The 19,156-nt window shown below is 43.8% G+C and overlaps 1 protein-coding gene across 10 annotated transcripts in view; it reads left to right on the plus strand.

Moving 5' to 3' along the window:
• The window catches only part of LOC308291649 (cyclin-dependent kinase-like 5), a 204,169-nt gene that overhangs the window by 113,436 nt on the left and 71,577 nt on the right, over positions 1-19,156 (plus strand). For 6 of the 10 annotated variants that reach the window (XM_080733710.1, XM_080733713.1, XM_080733716.1 and 3 more), the window contains exons 4-7: positions 1,110-1,155; positions 5,076-5,320; positions 12,329-12,449; positions 17,625-17,684. In XM_080733710.1, the coding sequence (XP_080589836.1) occupies positions 1,110-1,155; positions 5,076-5,320; positions 12,329-12,449; positions 17,625-17,684 (472 nt within the window). Of the gene's footprint in view, positions 1-1,109; positions 1,156-5,075; positions 5,321-6,735; positions 6,766-12,328; positions 12,450-17,624; positions 17,685-19,156 lie in introns of those variants that run through there. The other 4 variants (XM_080733715.1, XM_080733719.1, XM_080733711.1 and 1 more) reach the window with 2 other exon arrangements.

A 19,156-nucleotide genomic window follows, 5' to 3' on the forward strand; every position in this document is an offset into this window, starting at 1 on the left:
ATGTCAAATAATGAACATTGCGTTTTTCCCGTTTGCTGCATGATTAAAACGCATTGGATTTGGTGTGCAAGGCTGTGCGAAATCCACACTGCAGATCCGAAAAGGACTCATAAAAGGAGTCAAATGAGTTTTTCCCGCATGCTAAAAGAAGCACAAATTGAGGGGTCGATTTGGCAAAAAACGCACTGCCGCAGCTACTTGCCGCACGGCACATTCGGAGCAGGTGTGCATGAGGTCATAGAGAATCATTGGTTTCTTTAAAAAAAATGAAATCGTACCTTTTTTTTGTGTGTGTGTGAAAAATCACGGCTCTCTGCAAAGCCCTTAACAGTAGTGGAGTGATGGTCCATTCGTTTGTTCGTTTGTTCGTTCGTTCGTTCGTTCGTTCGTTCGTTCGTTCGTTCGTTCGTTCGTTCGTTCGTTCGTTCGTTCGTTCGTTCAATCAATCATTCAATCATTCATTCATAGCAGTAACAGCAGTGGAGGAGATGGTATTTTACTGTAGTAAGTTACAGCAGGGGTCTTCACCAGGGGGTCCGGGACCCCTAGGGGGTCCCCATTGTTACAACAGGGGGTCCTCCAAATGTGATCCATGTGAGTGATAGAAACTTTTTTGTCCTTTTTTATATTAACCCTAGCGTCCATATTCTGAGAACTTTAGCCAAAATTAGCAGATCTACAAGCTCACAACGCCTCGCAGCGCGAGACGTTGTAGATCGGCTATCTCCATTTTCGGCAAAGAGCTTTGGTGTAGAGGGGAAAAAGAGCAGACTAAGTACAGAGTGAAAGGTCAGGTTTTTAAGTATTGACCGTTCAAGTGGTTAAATATCTGAAAACACAAATTGACATGAATCCAAATTACACTGATGATCGTGCTGTCAAACGATGAAACAATATGGAATCTATGAACAGGTTGTGGGGGTCCCTGCTTCATCTCTCTCTCAACTAAGGGGTCCTTGGCCTGAAAACGTTACAGAGATGAACACTGAACAGCAGTGCTGTTTTCTAACAAGCTGCTCTCTCTCTCTCTCTCTCTCACCCCCCCTCCCCTCTCTCTCTCTCCCCCTCTTTCTCTCTCTCTCTCTGTCTCTCTCCCTCTCTCCTTCCAGGAGACCAATGAAATTGTGGCCATTAAGAAATTCAAGGACAGTGAAGGTAAGAGTCCACTCGTCTGTTACATGGGGTTTTCAAAACTTTTATTAACATTTTTTTCAGAGAAATTTTCTTGCCGACCCCACACTTTAATTATAGCACGATTTCAACGTGGTAATAAAGAATATAGAAAATAAAAGCACACATTTTTGGCCTTAGAATATCAATACTGTATAGCCCATTAGAAAATGAAATAACTGCTTATCTGTGGGATGAATGAATAATACCAATAGAAGCAACGGAACCTTTCTGTAGACACATTCGTAAAAACTACGCATATTTTGACAGAACCTTTTGATTTGAACACGGATCTGTGATACGTGGATAGTAGGATACTGTGTTGAGCTGAGAAAGAGGCCAATTAAGGGGACAAGCTTTCTCAGCCAGCGCAGCGTCACACTACTCTGCATACGCCTTCCCAAAAGTCATCAAGCACAGTAAATGCCCCCAAAATCTCCGCTGATTATCCTGGATTGCCACAACCCGGAGTTTCCTAATCCAGCCTATCCGTTTTAGAACGGATTCAGTTAGATTCAGTTAGATCTGTGAGTCCAGACAGGTTTGTTGTCCTGACCTACAGGACCCCAGCAGAAAGCACGCAGAACAGATTCTCAACAACAAATGTATCCCTTGCGAGTCTCCAGGTTTACCTGACCTGAATCAATCCGATCACATTAATATGCCAGGGCTGTATGGGCATTGGTAGCTCCCCCACATTCATCACCTCCTCCCTGGGGAAGAGCTTTAGTTGTACGAGATCAATCAACATACAACAGGCAGACAGTGTGCTTTAGTTATGACATCAATCAACATACAGGCACATGGAGCTCACAAAAGACCGTGGCTGCGGGTTTTCCAAGCTGTATCACGATACATGATTTCATCACAATTCTTTTTCACGTTGGTTTTTATGGTTATTTTTCAAGTTATTTGACAAAAACAAGACTCTCTGGATTCCTTTTGAGAGGTCTAAATTGAACTTTACAAGTATGTAACTCTGACAGCATACAAATGAAACCAAATGGGGACCCTTAGGGGTCCATTTGGTTTCATTTGTATGCTGTCAGAGTTAAGTGGAGACCTTGACATTTTAAAGTTTGAGAACCACTGATTTAGACCAAAATGCAGGTTTAAAAATTAAATTCTGCAATGAATCTCTGTATTAACAATTAAACAAGATTTTTTACAAGGCTCCCTCAATTGTATCATGATATATATGATATCTCTGAAAAGGTAGTCTCAACGATCATTATCACCATATCGCCCACCCCTAACTGTAGTGAGCTGTGTGAGGTGAGACACAATGGTAAAAACACACAGCTGCCAGGCTGAGACCTATCTGTGTCTGGGGTCATGGTTTTTCTGTTCCTGTTTTTAAGTTGTCAAAGTTTGAGAACTGATGCTCTACAACACAGCAGCAATCTTTAACACTTTTCATGGACTACTTCTCTTCTCTTCTCTTCTCTTCTCTTCTCTTCTCTTCTCTTCTCCTTTATTGATACCTTTATTTATACCTTTATTGATGAACAAAGGGGTTCATCAATATGCCTCAAGCCATGTTCAAGCTGGTCCGGTGCATCTCATGACCTGATGAAGATGTGTTGACATCAAAACGTTATCTTCCTACACCCTGTAATTAAAAAGGCTTTGACTGTCAGAGTTTCCTCCAGTGCCGTCGTTGCAGAGCTGTATTGATGTGATTGATCTCCCTCTGCAGAGAATGAGGAAGTGTTCCATACAGAGCTGTATTTTAAGTGTGTTGTGTCTGGGGAGGCGATGGTTCACTTCTACAAGCCACTGTGGAGAGTGTCCTGGTCTTCTGAATCACAGTGTGGTACGATGGTTCACTTCTACAAGCCACTGTGGAGAGTGTCCTGGTCTTCTCAATCACAGTGTGGTACGATGGTTCACTTCTACAAGCCACTGTGGAGAGTGTCCTGGTCTTCTCAATCACAGTGTGGTACGATGGTTCACTTCTACAAGCCACTGTGGAGAGTGTCCTGGTCTTCTCAATCACAGTGTGGTACGATGGTTCACTTCTACAGAGCCACTGTGGAGAGTGTCCTGGTCTTCTGAATCACAGTGTGGTGCGATGGTTCACTTCTACAGAGCTACTGTGGAGAGTGTACTGGTCTTCTGAATCACAGTGTGGTGCGATGGTTCACTTCTACAGAGCTACTGTGGAGAGTGTCCTCGTCTTCTCAATCACAATACAACCGCCTTAGAGAGGAGGCAGCTGGAAAGGGTAGTGCGCACTGAATCAATAAGATCACGGGCCATGCCCTTCCACCTGTCTCCTCCAGTTACACCACACGCACCAAGCGCAGGATGCAGACAGCGGCGGCTCCAGAGAATTGTGACTGGGTGGACTATGGGGGAGCTGGCTTTTGTAGAGCAGGGGCCAATTAATTTTGGCAACAAACAATAATGAATAGTACTAATATGACAAACGAGATTCTCTCGCTTAAGGTATTGATAACTGAACAGATCAAATCATTGGCAGTTTCCAGCTCCAAATCTGAGGACTGTGAGTGATTGGATAGGGTTTTTGTGAGGCTGAAGATGCTTTCCAGCATAAACATTATGATTTTATAGTATGGTTTACATAGAAGTCTGTCAATTGTCTTTCACATATTCATGTATATTTAATTTATGTATTCCTTAAATATTTTTCATCACAAATGGGCTTAGGGGGTGCTATGCTTTCATCAGGGGGGGCTAAATCCCCCTCTAGCCCCCCTTGGAGCCGCCTCTGGATGCAGAAGGTGATCGCTGACCCCTTCCACCCTGCTAGCTCCTTGTTCGTACCCTTGGCTCTGGTCTATGAAGTGCAGGACCACCCGCTTCAGGAATAGTATCTATCCTGAAGCTGTCCGTCTCTTGAATGCTGACCCTTTTTTTATACGCACTTTACGTCTTGAAGCTGCTTCTCATGGTCAATGTATGTACAGTAATAATAATAATAATAATAATACATTTTATTTGTAATTGACTTTACATTTGACAACAAACCTCAAAGTGCTACAGTACAGATAAATAAAAACACAAGATAAGGCATTTGCAAAGAGCAGTCAAAACAAGTTAAAACAAGTTAAAAAAGGGCAGGGTTTTAAAAGCTAACCAAAAGCTTTGTTAAAAAGGAAAGTCTTTAGTCCTCTTTTAAAAACATCAACAGACTGTGGAGCTCTTAGGTGGTCTGGGAGCGAGTTCCACAGCAGGGGGGCGGCTGCATAGAATGCTCTGTCTCCCATAGTGCGGAGCTTGGTCTATGCTTTAGCACAGTGGTTCTCAAACTGTGGTACGTGTACCACTGGTGGTACATGGGCACCCCTCTGGTGGTACTCAGAGGAGTTTCCCAAAAATAAGAAAAAATATATAAGTGGAGTGAAATATTTATATTATACTACAGGTAGTTCTTCTGACCAAGCAATTGATTGCTTGGTCAGCTGTGCTGAAATGAGCATGAGGGCACAGCCGGCACACCTAGCCATTAATAGAGGATTTGAGAACAGATTAATCACATTAGAAATATCATCAGTTTGCATGGGAAGTTCACAGATAGATAAATCTGTTTGATGACCGGGTCATCAAATTATTGGCTTAGAAATGCAAAAAAAAAAAAAGAAAAAAAATCTCCATGAATCCAAGGAATAAATATTGGCTACCTGTGTTAACTCTGCATATATGGGGTGGGTCTACGCACCTGTATTTTAACATACCGGTATTTGGTGGTACTTGGAGAGACACATATTTTCTTAGGTGGTACTTGGCGTGAAAGAACCACTGCTTTAGCATACAGTATGCTTTAAGAGCTGCACTGAAACAAATTCCAATCAATTCTGTTGACATGGCAATAAAGTATTGAATCTTGAATGAATCTTTATTGATGTGACCTCTGACCTCTGACCTCTCTCCCCCTGCAGAGAATGAGGAAGTCAAGGAGACCACACTGACCTCTGACCTCTCTCCCCCTGCAGAGAATGAGGAAGTCAAGGAGACCACACTGACCTCTGACCTCTCTCCCCCTGCAGAGAATGAGGAAGTCAAGGAGACCACCCTGCGGGAGCTCAAGATGCTCCGGACCCTCAAGCAGGAGAACATCGTGGAGCTGAAGGAGGCGTTCCGCCGCAGGGGGAAGCTCTACCTGGTCTTTGAGTATGTGGAGAAGGTGGGTTCCTACCAGAGAGCACTCTGGGATATGTAGTACAGGAGAGGGAAGCTCTACCTGGTCTTTGAGTATGTGGAGAAGGTGGGTTCAGCCAGAGAGCACTCTGGGATATGTAGTACAGGAGAGGGAAGCTCTACCTGGTCTTTGAGTATGTGGAGAAGGTGGGTTCCTACCAGAGAGCACTCTGGGATATGTAGTACAGGAGAGGGAAGCTCTACCTGGTCTTTGAGTATGTGGAGAAGGTGGGTTCAGCCAGAGAGCACTCTGGGATATGTAGTACAGGAGAGGGAAGCTCTACCTGGTCTTTGAGTATGTGGAGAAGGTGGGTTCCTACCAGAGAGCACTCTGGGATATGTAGTACAGGAGAGGGGAGCTCTACCTGGTCTTTGAGTATGTGGAGAAGGTGGGTTCAGCCAGAGAGCACTCTGGGATATGTAGTACAGGAGAGGGAAGCTCTACCTGGTCTTTGAGTATGTGGAGAAGGTGGGTTCCTACCAGAGAGCACTCTGGGATATGTAGTACAGGAGAGGGGAGCTCTACCTGGTCTTTGAGTATGTGGAGAAGGTGGGTTCAGCCAGAGAGCACTCTGGGATATGTAGTACAGGAGAGGGGAGCTCTACCTGGTCTTTGAGTATGTGGAGAAGGTGGGTTCAGCCAGAGAGCACTCTGGGATATGTAGTACAGGAGAGGGGAGCTCTACCTGGTCTTTGAGTATGTGGAGAAGGTGGGTTCAGCCAGAGAGCACTCTGGGATATGTAGTACAGGAGAGGGGAGCTCTACTTGGTCTTTGAGTATGTGGAGAAGGTGGGTTCAGCCAGAGAGCACTCTGGGATATGTAGTACAGGAGAGGAAAGCTCTACCTGGTCTTTGAGTATGTGGAGAAGGTGGGTTCAGCCAGAGAGCACTCTGGGATATGTAGTACAGGAGAGGGGAGCTCTACCTGGTCTTTGAGTATGTGGAGAAGGTGGGTTCAGCCAGAGAGCACTCTGGGATATGTAGTACAGGAGAGGGGAGCTCTACCTGGTCTTTGAGTATGTGGAGAAGGTGGGTTCAGCCAGAGAGCACTCTGGGATATGTAGTACAGGAGAGGGAAGCTCTACCTGGTCTTTGAGTATGTGGAGAAGGTGGGTTCAGCCAGAGAGCACTCTGGGATATGTAGTACAGGAGAGGGAAGCTCTACCTGGTCTTTGAGTATGTGGAGAAGGTGGGTTCAGCCAGAGAGCTCTCTGGGATATGTAGTACAGGAGAGGGAAGCTCTACCTGGTCTTTGAGTATGTGGAGAAGGTGGGTTCAGCCAGAGAGCTCTCTGGGATATGTAGTACAGGAGAGGGAAGCTCTACCTGGTCTTTGAGTATGTGGAGAAGGTGGGTTCCTACCAGAGAGCACTCTGGGATATGTAGTACAGGAGAGGGAAGCTCTACCTGGTCTTTGAGTATGTGGAGAAGGTGGGTTCAGCCAGAGAGCTCTCTGGGATATGTAGTACCATAAAGGGAAGCACACAAGGGAAGCACAATAATGCGACGTGCAGCGTTATTATTAGCGCATTATTGATACGTGTGAAGTGCAGCGCGGTAACAACAAACTAAAGGTTTTATTGAATAAAAGTCACACCTAGGGGTGCCTGCTGGCCTACTGGTCCAGGTGCATACAACTTAGGCATTGCCAAATAGGCATGGATGCCTGGCGGCGTCGCAGGTTCGATTCCCGATCCGAACGACCTTTGCCGTGTGTCACTCCCGCGTTATTTGGAAATGCACATGAGTTCTGAGCAAACCCCGCCCATGGAAGCTTTTGTTCGCTTGGACCGCTCAGAGGTGCGACCACCTAACCTTAATTAACCCTAACCTCAGTAAAACTATGCCTAAACCTAACCCTAATCTAAACCCTAACCTCAGTAAAACTATGCCCGAACCTAACCCTAATCTAAACCCTAACCTCAGTAAAACTATGCCTGAACCTAACCCTAATCTAAACCCTAACCTCAGTAAAACTATGCCTAAACCAAACCCTAATCTAAACCCTAACCTCAGTAAAACTATGCCTAAACCAAACCCTAATCTAAACCCTAACCCTAACCTCAGTAAAACTATGCCTAAACCTAACCCTAACCCTAACCTCAGTAAAACTTTGCATAAACCTAACCTCAGTGAAACAACACTGGTGAGTAACTAACCTGCCGACAGGCGTGAAAACGAACGGCCTCACTAACTCATGTGCGATTCCAAATTCCGTGCCACTCCCCATCTCTCCCCCCCATTTCCTGTCAGTCTACTGTCCTATCAATAAAGGCATAAAAAAGGCCCAAAAACAAATCTTAAAAATAGCTTAGCTCCTTCAAGGAGCATCGCTCAAAAATGGGCAATTTAGACAATTTATAGTAAGAGCTTTTAAATGGTGGTGGCAGTGCAGGTGAACTTCCTTCCTTCTCAACTCCAGACAGTTCAGACTTTTAACGAGGTGGAGCTGGGTGGTGTCTGGGGACGGAGGTGGGTTGCTCCACACTCTCTGAAAAGACACTGACAGGATCAGAGGCAGTGATATTTAACCCGTTTAGGCATAGAATTATTGAATGCTTTAGCTAATGAAAAATAGCTAATGAGAGAGAGCTTGTAGATCTGCTATTTTTGAAAAAGTCGTGAAAATGTGTGCAAATCTTTGAATATATGTATTTTTAAAGCGAACGTTTCTAACTCAAATTTAGCTTCTGGGGGGTCCCTGGAACTAAATATTTTGAGATGGGGGTCCGTGGCCAAATAAATGTCAGTTTGGGGGTCCTTCACATGAAAAGGTTTGAGAACCACTGACATAGTAGTCTCTCAAGAACAGACTAACTGAGCTCCAAAGTGAAACAGACCTTTTCTTTGACGATGGCTGGCCAGATTGCTGACATACTGTAGAAACATAGGTTTTTCAAAAAACCTCAGAAGGATTCAAAAGAAACGTATTCACGATATTCCTGGCCATTCTATGGAGGCTGCCATTTTCCTTTTGCAGAGGGCGCTGGAGCATTTTTAAACATCTTTTCACTTCCTCCCAAGTCGAAGAACAAGAGATCCCAAGGAAGTGACAGGGAATTGTCTGTTGCCAGATATTGCCAGAGACAAGCGGCCAGGTCTATGAATAATAAGCCCAATAGAATTAACTAGGTTCAGTTTTACTACTTTACATTTACATTTGAAAATAGCAGATCAGCAAGCTCACAATGTGTCACATTGTGACACATTGTGAGCTTGTATATTTGCTATTTAAAAAATGTATAGGAAAGAAAAAACGAAAATAATTTGAATATTTTTGAAACATTTTAACAACACAAATCTGTGTGGCGGTCCCTGGCACCACATATTTTCAGATGGGGGTCTGCGACTGTGGACAAATCTGTTAATCTGGGGTCCTTGATATGAAAAGATTTGGGAACCACTGGTTTAAAAAATATTAGAAAGTAAGCCCAATAAACAACGACACCAATTGCTTATTATAAGCAGACATGGCAACACCGGTTCATTCAGAGCCAAGAGCCCATTGCGCCTCTACTGACACTTTAATGCAAGGACACAGGAAACCAAATGATGTTTTTTATTTTCTTTCAGGATATGAACAGGAAGCCGGGGGCGGGGCCAGGAATATCGTGAATAGAATCGGGTCAAAAATCTAATTTTCAAGATTTTTCAAAAATAGCAGATCTACAAGCTCGCAGCGCGGCACTCGGTGCCGCGCTGTGAGCTTGTATATCTGCTATTTTTCAATAGTTAAGGCATAAAATAATGATACACAATAATGTGTACCCGTTCTAAATGGGTTAAAGACAGAACCATATGTCGCCTGATTGATTCCAGTTGCCTAGTGGAGCTCAGGCGTCAAGCTGTGAAGGAAATGATATTCGAGGAGAATTCCTGTCAATCAATAAACTAAAGTGCAAAAATATGAAAGTGTGAGAGAAGAGATCTTCTTGTTGAACTCACTGAATCAGCCAACACAGGGATGCTGTCAGAACCCTCGCTAAAAACCCCAGGGCAAAAATCCACTTGTCCGAGACAGTTTGCCCTCCAGGCCCCCAAGTTGTGGAATAAACTCCCTGTCGCACTTAGAACAACGGACTCACTCGCTAGCTTTCGCCGTGGAATGAAGACTCACCTTTTCAGACTCCACCTAAACCCTTAGCACTACTGAAAAAATCAATGACCATACATGAAGCTAGTTAGCATTTGTTTTTAGTTTTTTTTTAGAAACCTTTTTTTTTCTTTATTGATTATATAGTTTTTTTCTAGATAGATATTAATTTGCATTTTTTATATTGCTGTTGATGTACTGACATATTATCCTGTTTATTATTGTGATGTCTTATCTGCTTATTGTAAATCGCTTTGGATTAAAAGCGTCTGCTAAATGCCTAAACTGTAAACTGTAAACTGAACACTTGGAGCTGAAATGACAGTACTGTTAGGCTGGGCTGGCCAACATAGAGACTTCTCCAGTGCGATAGATTTATTAATATTATACAGTGTTTCCCAAACAGTGTTTCCCTTTTTCACCGGAATTTTTTTTTTTTTTAAGTAAAACAACTGTTAAAAACAGTTCTACATGGCGGCAGAACCGTTTAGGCTTAATATAATAGGGTTTATATAAAGCATGATGTCTTCATCTTACCTTGGGAGAAAGTTCTTTCACAGTCACTCAAATCTTTCCTACACAAACTAGACTGCTCCCGAGTCCTGTTCAACCGCAGGGCCCCCCCCCCCTTTCCGGGAGGGGGGACAACAGTACCCCACAAGACTATGGTTTGGTGATGAAAAGTGATGAGTCATCAATTTTCACACTTTTGTGGGGGCCGTTTTAGCCCAAGGAATGTTTTTTGTGCAAAACAGATGCTTGCAATGGATTCAGAATCATGAAGAACCCCTAGTTTAACCCCTCATATGCTACTTAAAGCAGATTATTTTTTAGCTTTTTTTCCCCCTGTATAGTAAAGTTAATGGGACACCGACTCTAGCGGCTGATAACATCAATTAGGCTGGGTCTCAGAAAGGGTTATCATACCAAAATGTAAACTAAAGACATGTAGGAAGACAAAATTAAAAAAAAAAAAAAAAAAAAACTTACGGTCACCTTGGGTGGTACCAATTTGTGAAGATATCAGAATTGGCCCCTGACCTATATAGTGTGCTGCAGAACAGAGCAGCGTGCACACGCACCCACGTGCGCACACATGATCACCACTAGAAAACATTGTAAAATCACCAGAACAAGCTGGCACTGAATAGCTAACAATATGTTGTGGAAGTACAGGAAGTTCTCGCAACCGCAGTTTTCCCGGTGAACCTGAGCGCAACGGTGGGGGCGCGGGAGAGTGGGGAACACACACCACTGACTATTGCAGATGATGGAGGTTAAATAGGCCTATGTATTGAGAGGCACTCTTGTCGATTTCGGAAGAGACTCGTCGCCAATTGCAAGATATGTAAAAGTTATTTGGGGCCATGATAATAACCCCTTCTTCCCACTACTAGAAATGTACATTGTCTGTGTTATTGTTTACAACCACAATTATTCACGTGTGGCAAGTTCACGCTTCCACTAGTTTTACTAGTAGGCTAGTGTAGGCTTAGAAGCCTTTTCAGAAGTTAATGTTAATGTTTTCCATTTAATGATTTCCTTTATCCTCATCTATCTTGTTTTCGCCATAAAGCCTAGTAGGCTTTTCAGAAGTTAATTTAATGTTTTGAAAACATGATGACGACAAAGGAAATCATTAAATGGAAAACTTCTGTTTTTCATTTAGTGATTTCCTTTATCGTCATCTTGCGCTAATGCACGCAACTGTTTACGCCAGGTTTTAAGGTCTTATTTTAGTTGTTTCTCATAAGCTTGCAACCCTCCTTGCCCATCGGCCCCCACCGTTGCGCACAGGTTCACCGGGAAAACTGCGGTCGCGTACAGGAAGTTCTGCCCAGGGAAGTTACATTGATGTTGTGTTCCAAGTTCCCTTTCCTTTTCCTTAAAACATCCCTGCATAACAGCATGAAGTATAATGATGTTAAAAGAGGGCCGCTCCAAGATAACAGAAAAAAGAAAAGGAAAGGAAACGAGACATCAAACAGTAGAAGCTTTGTGTCTGCTATGCTCTTGGGAGGAAGGACATCTGGTGCCGTTTTTGTGTGACTCACAGGCTGTGTAAAGAAGTGTCCTCCCATTTATTAGATTGTAGCCATTTGTGTTGGTAGAACATTTCAAGAGACAATTCCAGACCAGGGGGTCCCAAACTTTTTTGTCTCAGGGCACCCCATGAATATTGTTTTAATCCGAGGCACCCCTACATTTTAATTTTCACTCCCAGCACCTTGTATTTATAGCATATCGTCGTTGTCGGGTGGAAACCTTGTATGTCCAAAACTGTTCGTTTTGTATTTATCATCTATAAAATGTACTAAACTAGTGAAAACAGCAGATCTACAAGCACACAACGCCTCGCCGCGCGTTGTGTGCTTGTAGATCGGCTGTTTTCACTAGTTTTGTGTGATAGTCTTGTATGATGAAGCAGGGCCTTGGTACACATTTGAAACGTGCAGATACGAGGTTTCTGCCCCACAGTAATAATGTTGCGAGGAAAACGTTGAGATAATAGCAATTTTGGTCAGAACTGACTGAAAATAACTTTGTACTTTAAGTTTAAAATTATACTAAATTTCTTTTATTATTCAAAAAGGGTATTACTTTTCAGTGCCACTGTTATTAGTGGACTACATTGTGTCTATGTATTTGTTAGTGGTTTAGCAGGAGAACTCAGTTGAACCTTTTTTAGAGCCAAATCTGGTTTGAACGTGATTAGTGGAGCTGTTGAAGTTGTTAACCTTGTCATCTGGTGTGTGTGTGTGTGTGTGTGTGTGTGTGTGTGTGTGTGTGTGTGTGTGTGTGTGTGTGTGTGTGTGTGTGTGTGTGTGTGTGTGTGTGTGTGTGTGTGTGTGTGTGTGTGTGTGTGTGTGTGTGTGTGTGTGTGTGTGTGTGTGTGTGAAGAACATGTTGGAGCTTCTGGAGGAGCTGCCCAACGGAGTTCCACAGGACAAAGCACGCAACTACATCTACCAGCTGATCAAAGCCATCCACTGGTGCCATAAGAACGACATCGTTCACAGGGGTAAGAGTCTTTATCTACCAGTTAATCAAAGCCATCCATTGGTAGCCTGGCGGGGCCCAACGTCATACTGCGTTCACTCACTCATTCCTTCCCCAGTATAGTATTCTGATTATTTTCTGAAAGGGGCCAATCAGTGACTGCTGTCTGTACAACAAACGTAGTCTTCCTGACAACAAGTGAAAAGCTTCCCCTGATTGGTCCATGTGTAGACGGTGACGTAGATGCATGCTGCAGCTATTTCAAAACAACAATGGCTACCCTCGATGCAACAAGTGTAACAGTTAACGCTGAAACGATAAAACAAGCAATAAGTGAAGTTATTTCAGAGTTGGAATCAATTACAACAATTAAAAAGGAACAGGAGTATGCGCTAGCGGAGTTCATCGGCCAAAAAGACGTGTTTGTTTGCCGTTCTTCCGACTGGCTGAGAGATGTTTCGCTATGCTGATTGGTTAGAGGAGTCTGTCTGTCAAGGCAAGTACTCCCGCCCACTTTTCAAGCTGCCAATAGGCCGAAGGCCAGACGTTATACTGGGGAAGGAATGAGTGAGTGAACGCAGATGACGTCGGGCCCCGCCAGGCTAGTCCATTGGTGCCATAAAAACAACATCGTTCACAGGGGTGAGAGAGTCTTTCTGTTAAACTACATCAGTGGTTCTCAACCTGTGGGTCGGGACCCCCAGGGGGGTCCCCAAATTATTTTGGGGGGTCCCCAGATGATTAACTTAATGTGCATCATTGTTTTCTCACTCAACAGTAAACAAACCAAAAAGTTGTAAGTGTATAGAAGGTATCTGCACATTTCTAAAGTGACAATTTGAGGACTTTTTAATACGTCTAAAATGACAAATTAAACAATGGCCAAATTGTCAAATAAATTGTGAAAATAGCCGATCGACATGCTCACGAGTCACAACGCCTCGTGTTATACAAAATGTAATGCCTCAACTCTTTGTGCTCTTTAGGGTGGGGGGTCCCCAGTTTAAATATGATTATTTTGGGGGTCGCGGCCTGAAAAGGTTAATCTAAGCTATCCACTGCCATTCTTGTGCCATAAGAATCACATCGTTCACAGGGGTGAGGAGGATTCCTCCTGTTGGAAACTACAGATTTACCGATACAACCGTTTCCTACCCAAATCTGATAACTGTGTGTAATTAAAAACTAATCTAGGACAGTCGTTCTCAAAGTGGGGTCCAGGGACTCTCATGGTTTCTTGAGTAACTCTGTAAAATGGTTCTATTTGCACACTCAAGAGTTATGGGGGTCCTTGAAATTAAAAGATTTGAGAACCACTGATCTAGGAATTTCAGCTACAAATTAGTAAAATAATGATGCAAATCATACAGTAAGAGTATAAAACTGAAGCATTGAGTGGGAGTGGCTCAGGAAGTAGAGCAGCCGTGTGGGGACTGTTTGATGAACAGGTTGGTGCCTTGCATGGTTTCCTCTGCCTTCAGTGTATGAATGTGTGTGTGAAATGGTGAATGTAATGCACAAGCATTGTAAAGCGCCTTATAAATGCACCATTATATTCAAAATATAGAAATTTGCATTTCTTTCACCATAGTAAAAACTGCATTCATGGTTCTGGAGAGGGCACTTTTTTACAGACGGATAAAAGGGCAGGGGCTCAAGCCTTTGTTGTCTCTTTGTGCAAGTGCTTGCCACTTTTTGCCACTTCGAATCGCAATCCATATAGTTGAAATCTACAGCAGGGGTTCCCAAACCTTTTTGTCTCAGGGCACCCCATAAATATTTTTTAAATCCGAGGCACCCCTACATTATAATTTTCACTCCCAGCACCTTATATTTATAGCATATCGTCGTTGTCGGGTGGAAACCTTGTATGTCCAAAACCGTTCGTTTTGTATTTATCATCTATAAAATATACTAAACTAGTGAAAACAGCAGATCTACAAGTAGATCGGCTGTTTTAGATCTGCTGTTTTCACTAGTTTTGTGCGACAGTCGCAGGGCTTTGCTTTACCAAAAGACTTAAGGGGATTCCAGACGGTACGCGGTCACCGCCTGCTAGTAATTCATTTTCAATGAGAGGCGGGCGGCTATTTGGTCCGCGCAGCGAAGTTTAGAGGCGGCGAGGCGAGCGGGTGCAGTCCCGTGAAAATCCCCGCGAGCGTGCTCGTTTGTGCATGCGTACGCGGGCGGTGAGAGATGGATTGTGTTCATCTTTGTGAAATACCGCGCAGCGTTTACTCAAAGAGCGAGTGTGTTAGTGTATCACCGCGGCGCGGTCCTCGCAGATCCAAGCGGGAGCCCAGGCGGCAACCGCTGTCCGTCTGTAGAGCGCCATACACATTTGAAACTTGTAGATACAAGGTTTCTGCCCGACAGTGACGATATTTTAGTGATTATGTTGCGAGGAAAACGTTGAGATAATAGCCATTTTGGTTAGAACTGACTGAAAATAACTTTGTACTTCAAGTTTAAAATGATACTAAATATTCTTTCAAGTGTCCAATTCCAAATATTATCAAATGATCTCGCGGCACCCCTGGACTGCCGTCACGGCACCTCAGGGTGCCCCGTCACCCACTTTGAAAACCCCTGATCTACAGTCTCACTAGGACACGCCCCCTGAATGTCCTGACATGCCGGCCCTGGCGGCTTCCATAATCTACTGTAACTGTACTGTAACTGCCTCTTCTATTATTCACACGGGACATGAGAGCTTATGTTATGACACACACACACACACACACACACAAACACACACACACACACACACACACACACACACACACACACACACACACACACGCTTGTGTTATGTCACATGGCGGGCAGTGGAGCGTGCCTCCAGATGGCCTGTGTGAAGCGTCTTGGCAGCGCGACGACAGCGGAACAGCCGTGCAGATGGCCCTGTGCTATATCCATCCACACATATGTCAATAATACACACTACGTTCATTCATTATGGGACGCGCTTTTTCCATGCACGGCCTGTGCATTCTTAAAGGTGCAGTGGGTGATATGTGTTGTTAAGATTAGTTCAGGAGACGATCACTAGGTTTGAGTATACTTTATTGACAGAATGAAGGCCGCAGGAGAGCATTGTACAGCCTGACATATAGAGCACACTACACTATGAGGCAGCATGACATGTATAACTGTGATACTATACTAAAGCAGGCAGCATACTAACAGCCTAGGAAATAGGAACAGGCATCTATATAGTAACCTAAGCAGGAGCATAGCTTTGGCAATGGATTCTGTATTCGGGTCATTTCCTGCAGGCCCACGATCACACGTGTACCATGTACGGCGAAGTACATGAATCGTTGCTATAGTGATTGTTCAGGAACAGCTCTTTAGTAAACAGAAAATTCTAGGGGTGTAACGATACATTTTAACAAAGATACGATACGCATCACGATACATGATTAACGATACGATACATGGACGATATTGGTTCATTCATGGCGATACGATACGATTCAATGATTTAAAATCGATGTAGTAACTATTTAGCAAAGAAATGAAATCTGTGTAAAACGTGTAAAAAAATCTGTTATTATGGAGGTAAATGCTGTGATTATCTTGCAAATACATGGACATTGTGGGTGCGTTCGGAAATGCGCACTCAACGCACTGGTGTGCCATGTTGTCGTTCGTTTATTCGGTGCACTTGGTGCGTTGTCGTTCGGAAATCCAGTGCGCGGCGCACTGGTGTGTTGAGTGCACGCACTCACCGACCCTATTCAGAAGATGGGGTTTGGCAGTGTGGTGGTGTGGTGCGGTGTTCTGATTGGTTGGTTTTCATGGCCGTGTCTCGATTCTCGAATGCTTCTCAGCTGTGAACAATGGAGGAAATAACTGCAAAATACCGCACTTGCAGCTTAATTGGTCGTTTGGGCTTGATAGTTTCACACACATCAACATGTAAATTAACAGCAGGTATGCCAATGTTGTGAATTTTAGACCTACATCTCCTAATAGCAACGTTACGTTAGCATACTCAGCAACTGCTGCTTTTCAGAAAATAGCACACAGCTCACAGCTGCCTGTTAAAACTGGTCATTCGTAAATAAGCCACACTGAACGCACTCTCCAACGTCACGCCCACTGCACTCACTACACTGAGCACACACCCGGTGCAGGTTTCCGAACGCACCCCATATTTCAACTGAACTACATGAACACAGAGATTACACACATTTATCGATAGACCAAGAGTAGCTATATGGAATGGAAAGGTAATTACACCCCTCTTTTTAATTTTCCCTCCTAAAATTGCCAAATACAAGGCACAAAACCATTCCATACCAATTACAGCATTTTAAAACGATACAATACGATACAAAGCCAAAACGGTACGATATTTTCCTTTTGCAAGCGATATAGTAGATTGTTGCAAATTAAAATCCATTTTCGATTCAGTTACTATATCGTTACACCCCTAGGAAATACATTTTCAGGTCAGGATGCAATTTTTTGGTGGGGGTACGGTGGCGCTGTCTGTAGCGCGGTCCTGGGTTCGATTCCCGCTGGGGGCGCTGGGGGGCGTGTTCTCTCCTCCATGTCAACCACACCCTAGGTGGGGTTGGCGAAAGGGCAAAAAAATTAGTTACAAAAATTGTTTGATAGAGAAAAAATATAAAGAATATACGGTAGAAAAAAGGATACAAATTGTATCCAGTCAGTTGAGCCATAGTCATACAGGATAAACAAGTGAAACTGGAAGTGATGCCACTAAGAAATGTGCAGACAGAATTGGAACAGGAATAAAAAGTTTATTTGATGAATGGCTCCTCTCTCCTTATTGGAATAAATTGGCAACGCACCTGAAAAAAAGAGCTGGGAAGACATGGGGACTCCCAGGGACGTGCTGGGCCCATGATTCAGCCTGGGAAAAGGAGTTGGAGAGGCCCTCATTGCGCGCAGCCGATGGCCACGCACCGAGATCTCTCTCTCTCTATAGCGCCATTGCTACTCAAATATTGGCCATTTCAAACCATGAGACAAGCCAGTGGGACTCCTGTTGCTGAACTTACTGTTTCTTACTTGTTTACTATCAGAAAAATATTGCTCACAACTCATTTAAAGCCGATCTACAAGCTCACAACGTGAGCTTGTTGATCGGCTATTTCTGCTGCACAGTACTCTCATACAACAAAGTACAACAGAGTTTATAAACCCTCTCTCTCCCCCTCAGACATAAAGCCAGAGAACCTGCTCATCAGCTCTGAAGATGTCCTCAAGTTGTGTGACTTTGGTGAGCGCACACACACACACACGAGCACACACGCAAGCACGCACGCACGCACGCACGCACGCACGCACGCACGCACGCACGCACGCAGACCATGGCTACACACCCACATCTCTGGTGGGAGAGTCATATATTTCTATCAAGGCAATGTCAGGTCTACAGAAGCATTAGTTCAGTGAGTACGACAATGTTTCATCATGAAGCCATCGAAAGGTCAGAATCGACTGAAATTCATGTTTTCCTGTGTAAGCTCTGTCGTTTTGTTGTTTTCCCAGAAATGGAAAACAAGCGGGGGGGCAGGGAGAGGGAGAGCATTAAAAAAAATCCAGATATCTACATATGTACACATAGCATAAAACCTGCACATACAGTATGTACATGAGGTTAACATGGTTCCCACGGTCATGAAATTCCTGGAAATATTTTGAAATTAGAAAAATATCTTTCCAGTACAGGAAAAGTTTTGGAATTTATCAAGGGTCCTGGAAGGTCTTGGAAAAAAATAGCTATGCATTGTCTTTGGTTATTGATTTTGTTAATACCTCTGAAATGACAAATTAAACATGGACCAAATTGTCAAATATTAGAGGCAGAAATTGTGAAAATAGCCGATCTACATGCTCACAACGCCTCGCAACGCCCTGGGTTAAGATATATACATAATGTATATGATACAGTGTCTTTGAGCTAGCAGTGAGATTGGGACCGGAGGAGCGCTTGTTTTGTAGTCCACCTTATGGCCAGTCCATGGAATGAGCCGGTGCCATGGCATTGTTCCAACGTCTCATTGTTCGGACATCCCATTAGTCCGACGCTGGTGAATGCTAACCTGGTGAATGCTAACCTGGTGAATGTTAACCTGGTGAATGATAACCCCAACATCAGTAAAACTCTGCCTAAACCTAACTACTAATGAGACTAATGACTAGTGACTAATGAGATGTTGGAACTTATGGGCAGTGCCCGGAAGGAGGCACCGCCTGCTCCACCTCGTGCCTAAAAATACCTGGTCTCAATCTCACTGAATCTCAAAAACACTGTGACATTTACAGTATACACATAGAATAAAACTTTATGTACATGAGTTTAAGCATAAGGTCCACATGCTTGCTGCAGGTATGTGCATGATTGCGACCGAAGGTCGCATATACTCTGAAGAACCGTGTCGCTTGAGTGTCTGTCCTTCCTTCCTTCCTTCCTTCCTTCCGTATCCTCGTGACCGTCCTTCCGTATCCTGTGATGTCAGTGTGATGTCAGCGAGTTGTGACATCACTTCCTGTACAGGGCGGCTACACGAAATGTGGATAACACTATATATGGAGATAGTCCAGTCCATCATGTCATATGGGACTACCGTCATAGAAAGTAGCCATTGTTAGGCCGGAGTCATTGGCTGTCTAAACATGGAGATGTGGATAACACTATATATGGAGATAGTCTAGTCCAATATGTCATATGGGACTACCGTCATAGAC

This window comes from Nannobrachium achirus (genome assembly GCF_963921795.1).
Source record: "Nannobrachium achirus genome assembly, chromosome: 1".
Classification (NCBI taxonomy): domain Eukaryota; kingdom Metazoa; phylum Chordata; class Actinopteri; order Myctophiformes; family Myctophidae; genus Nannobrachium; species Nannobrachium achirus.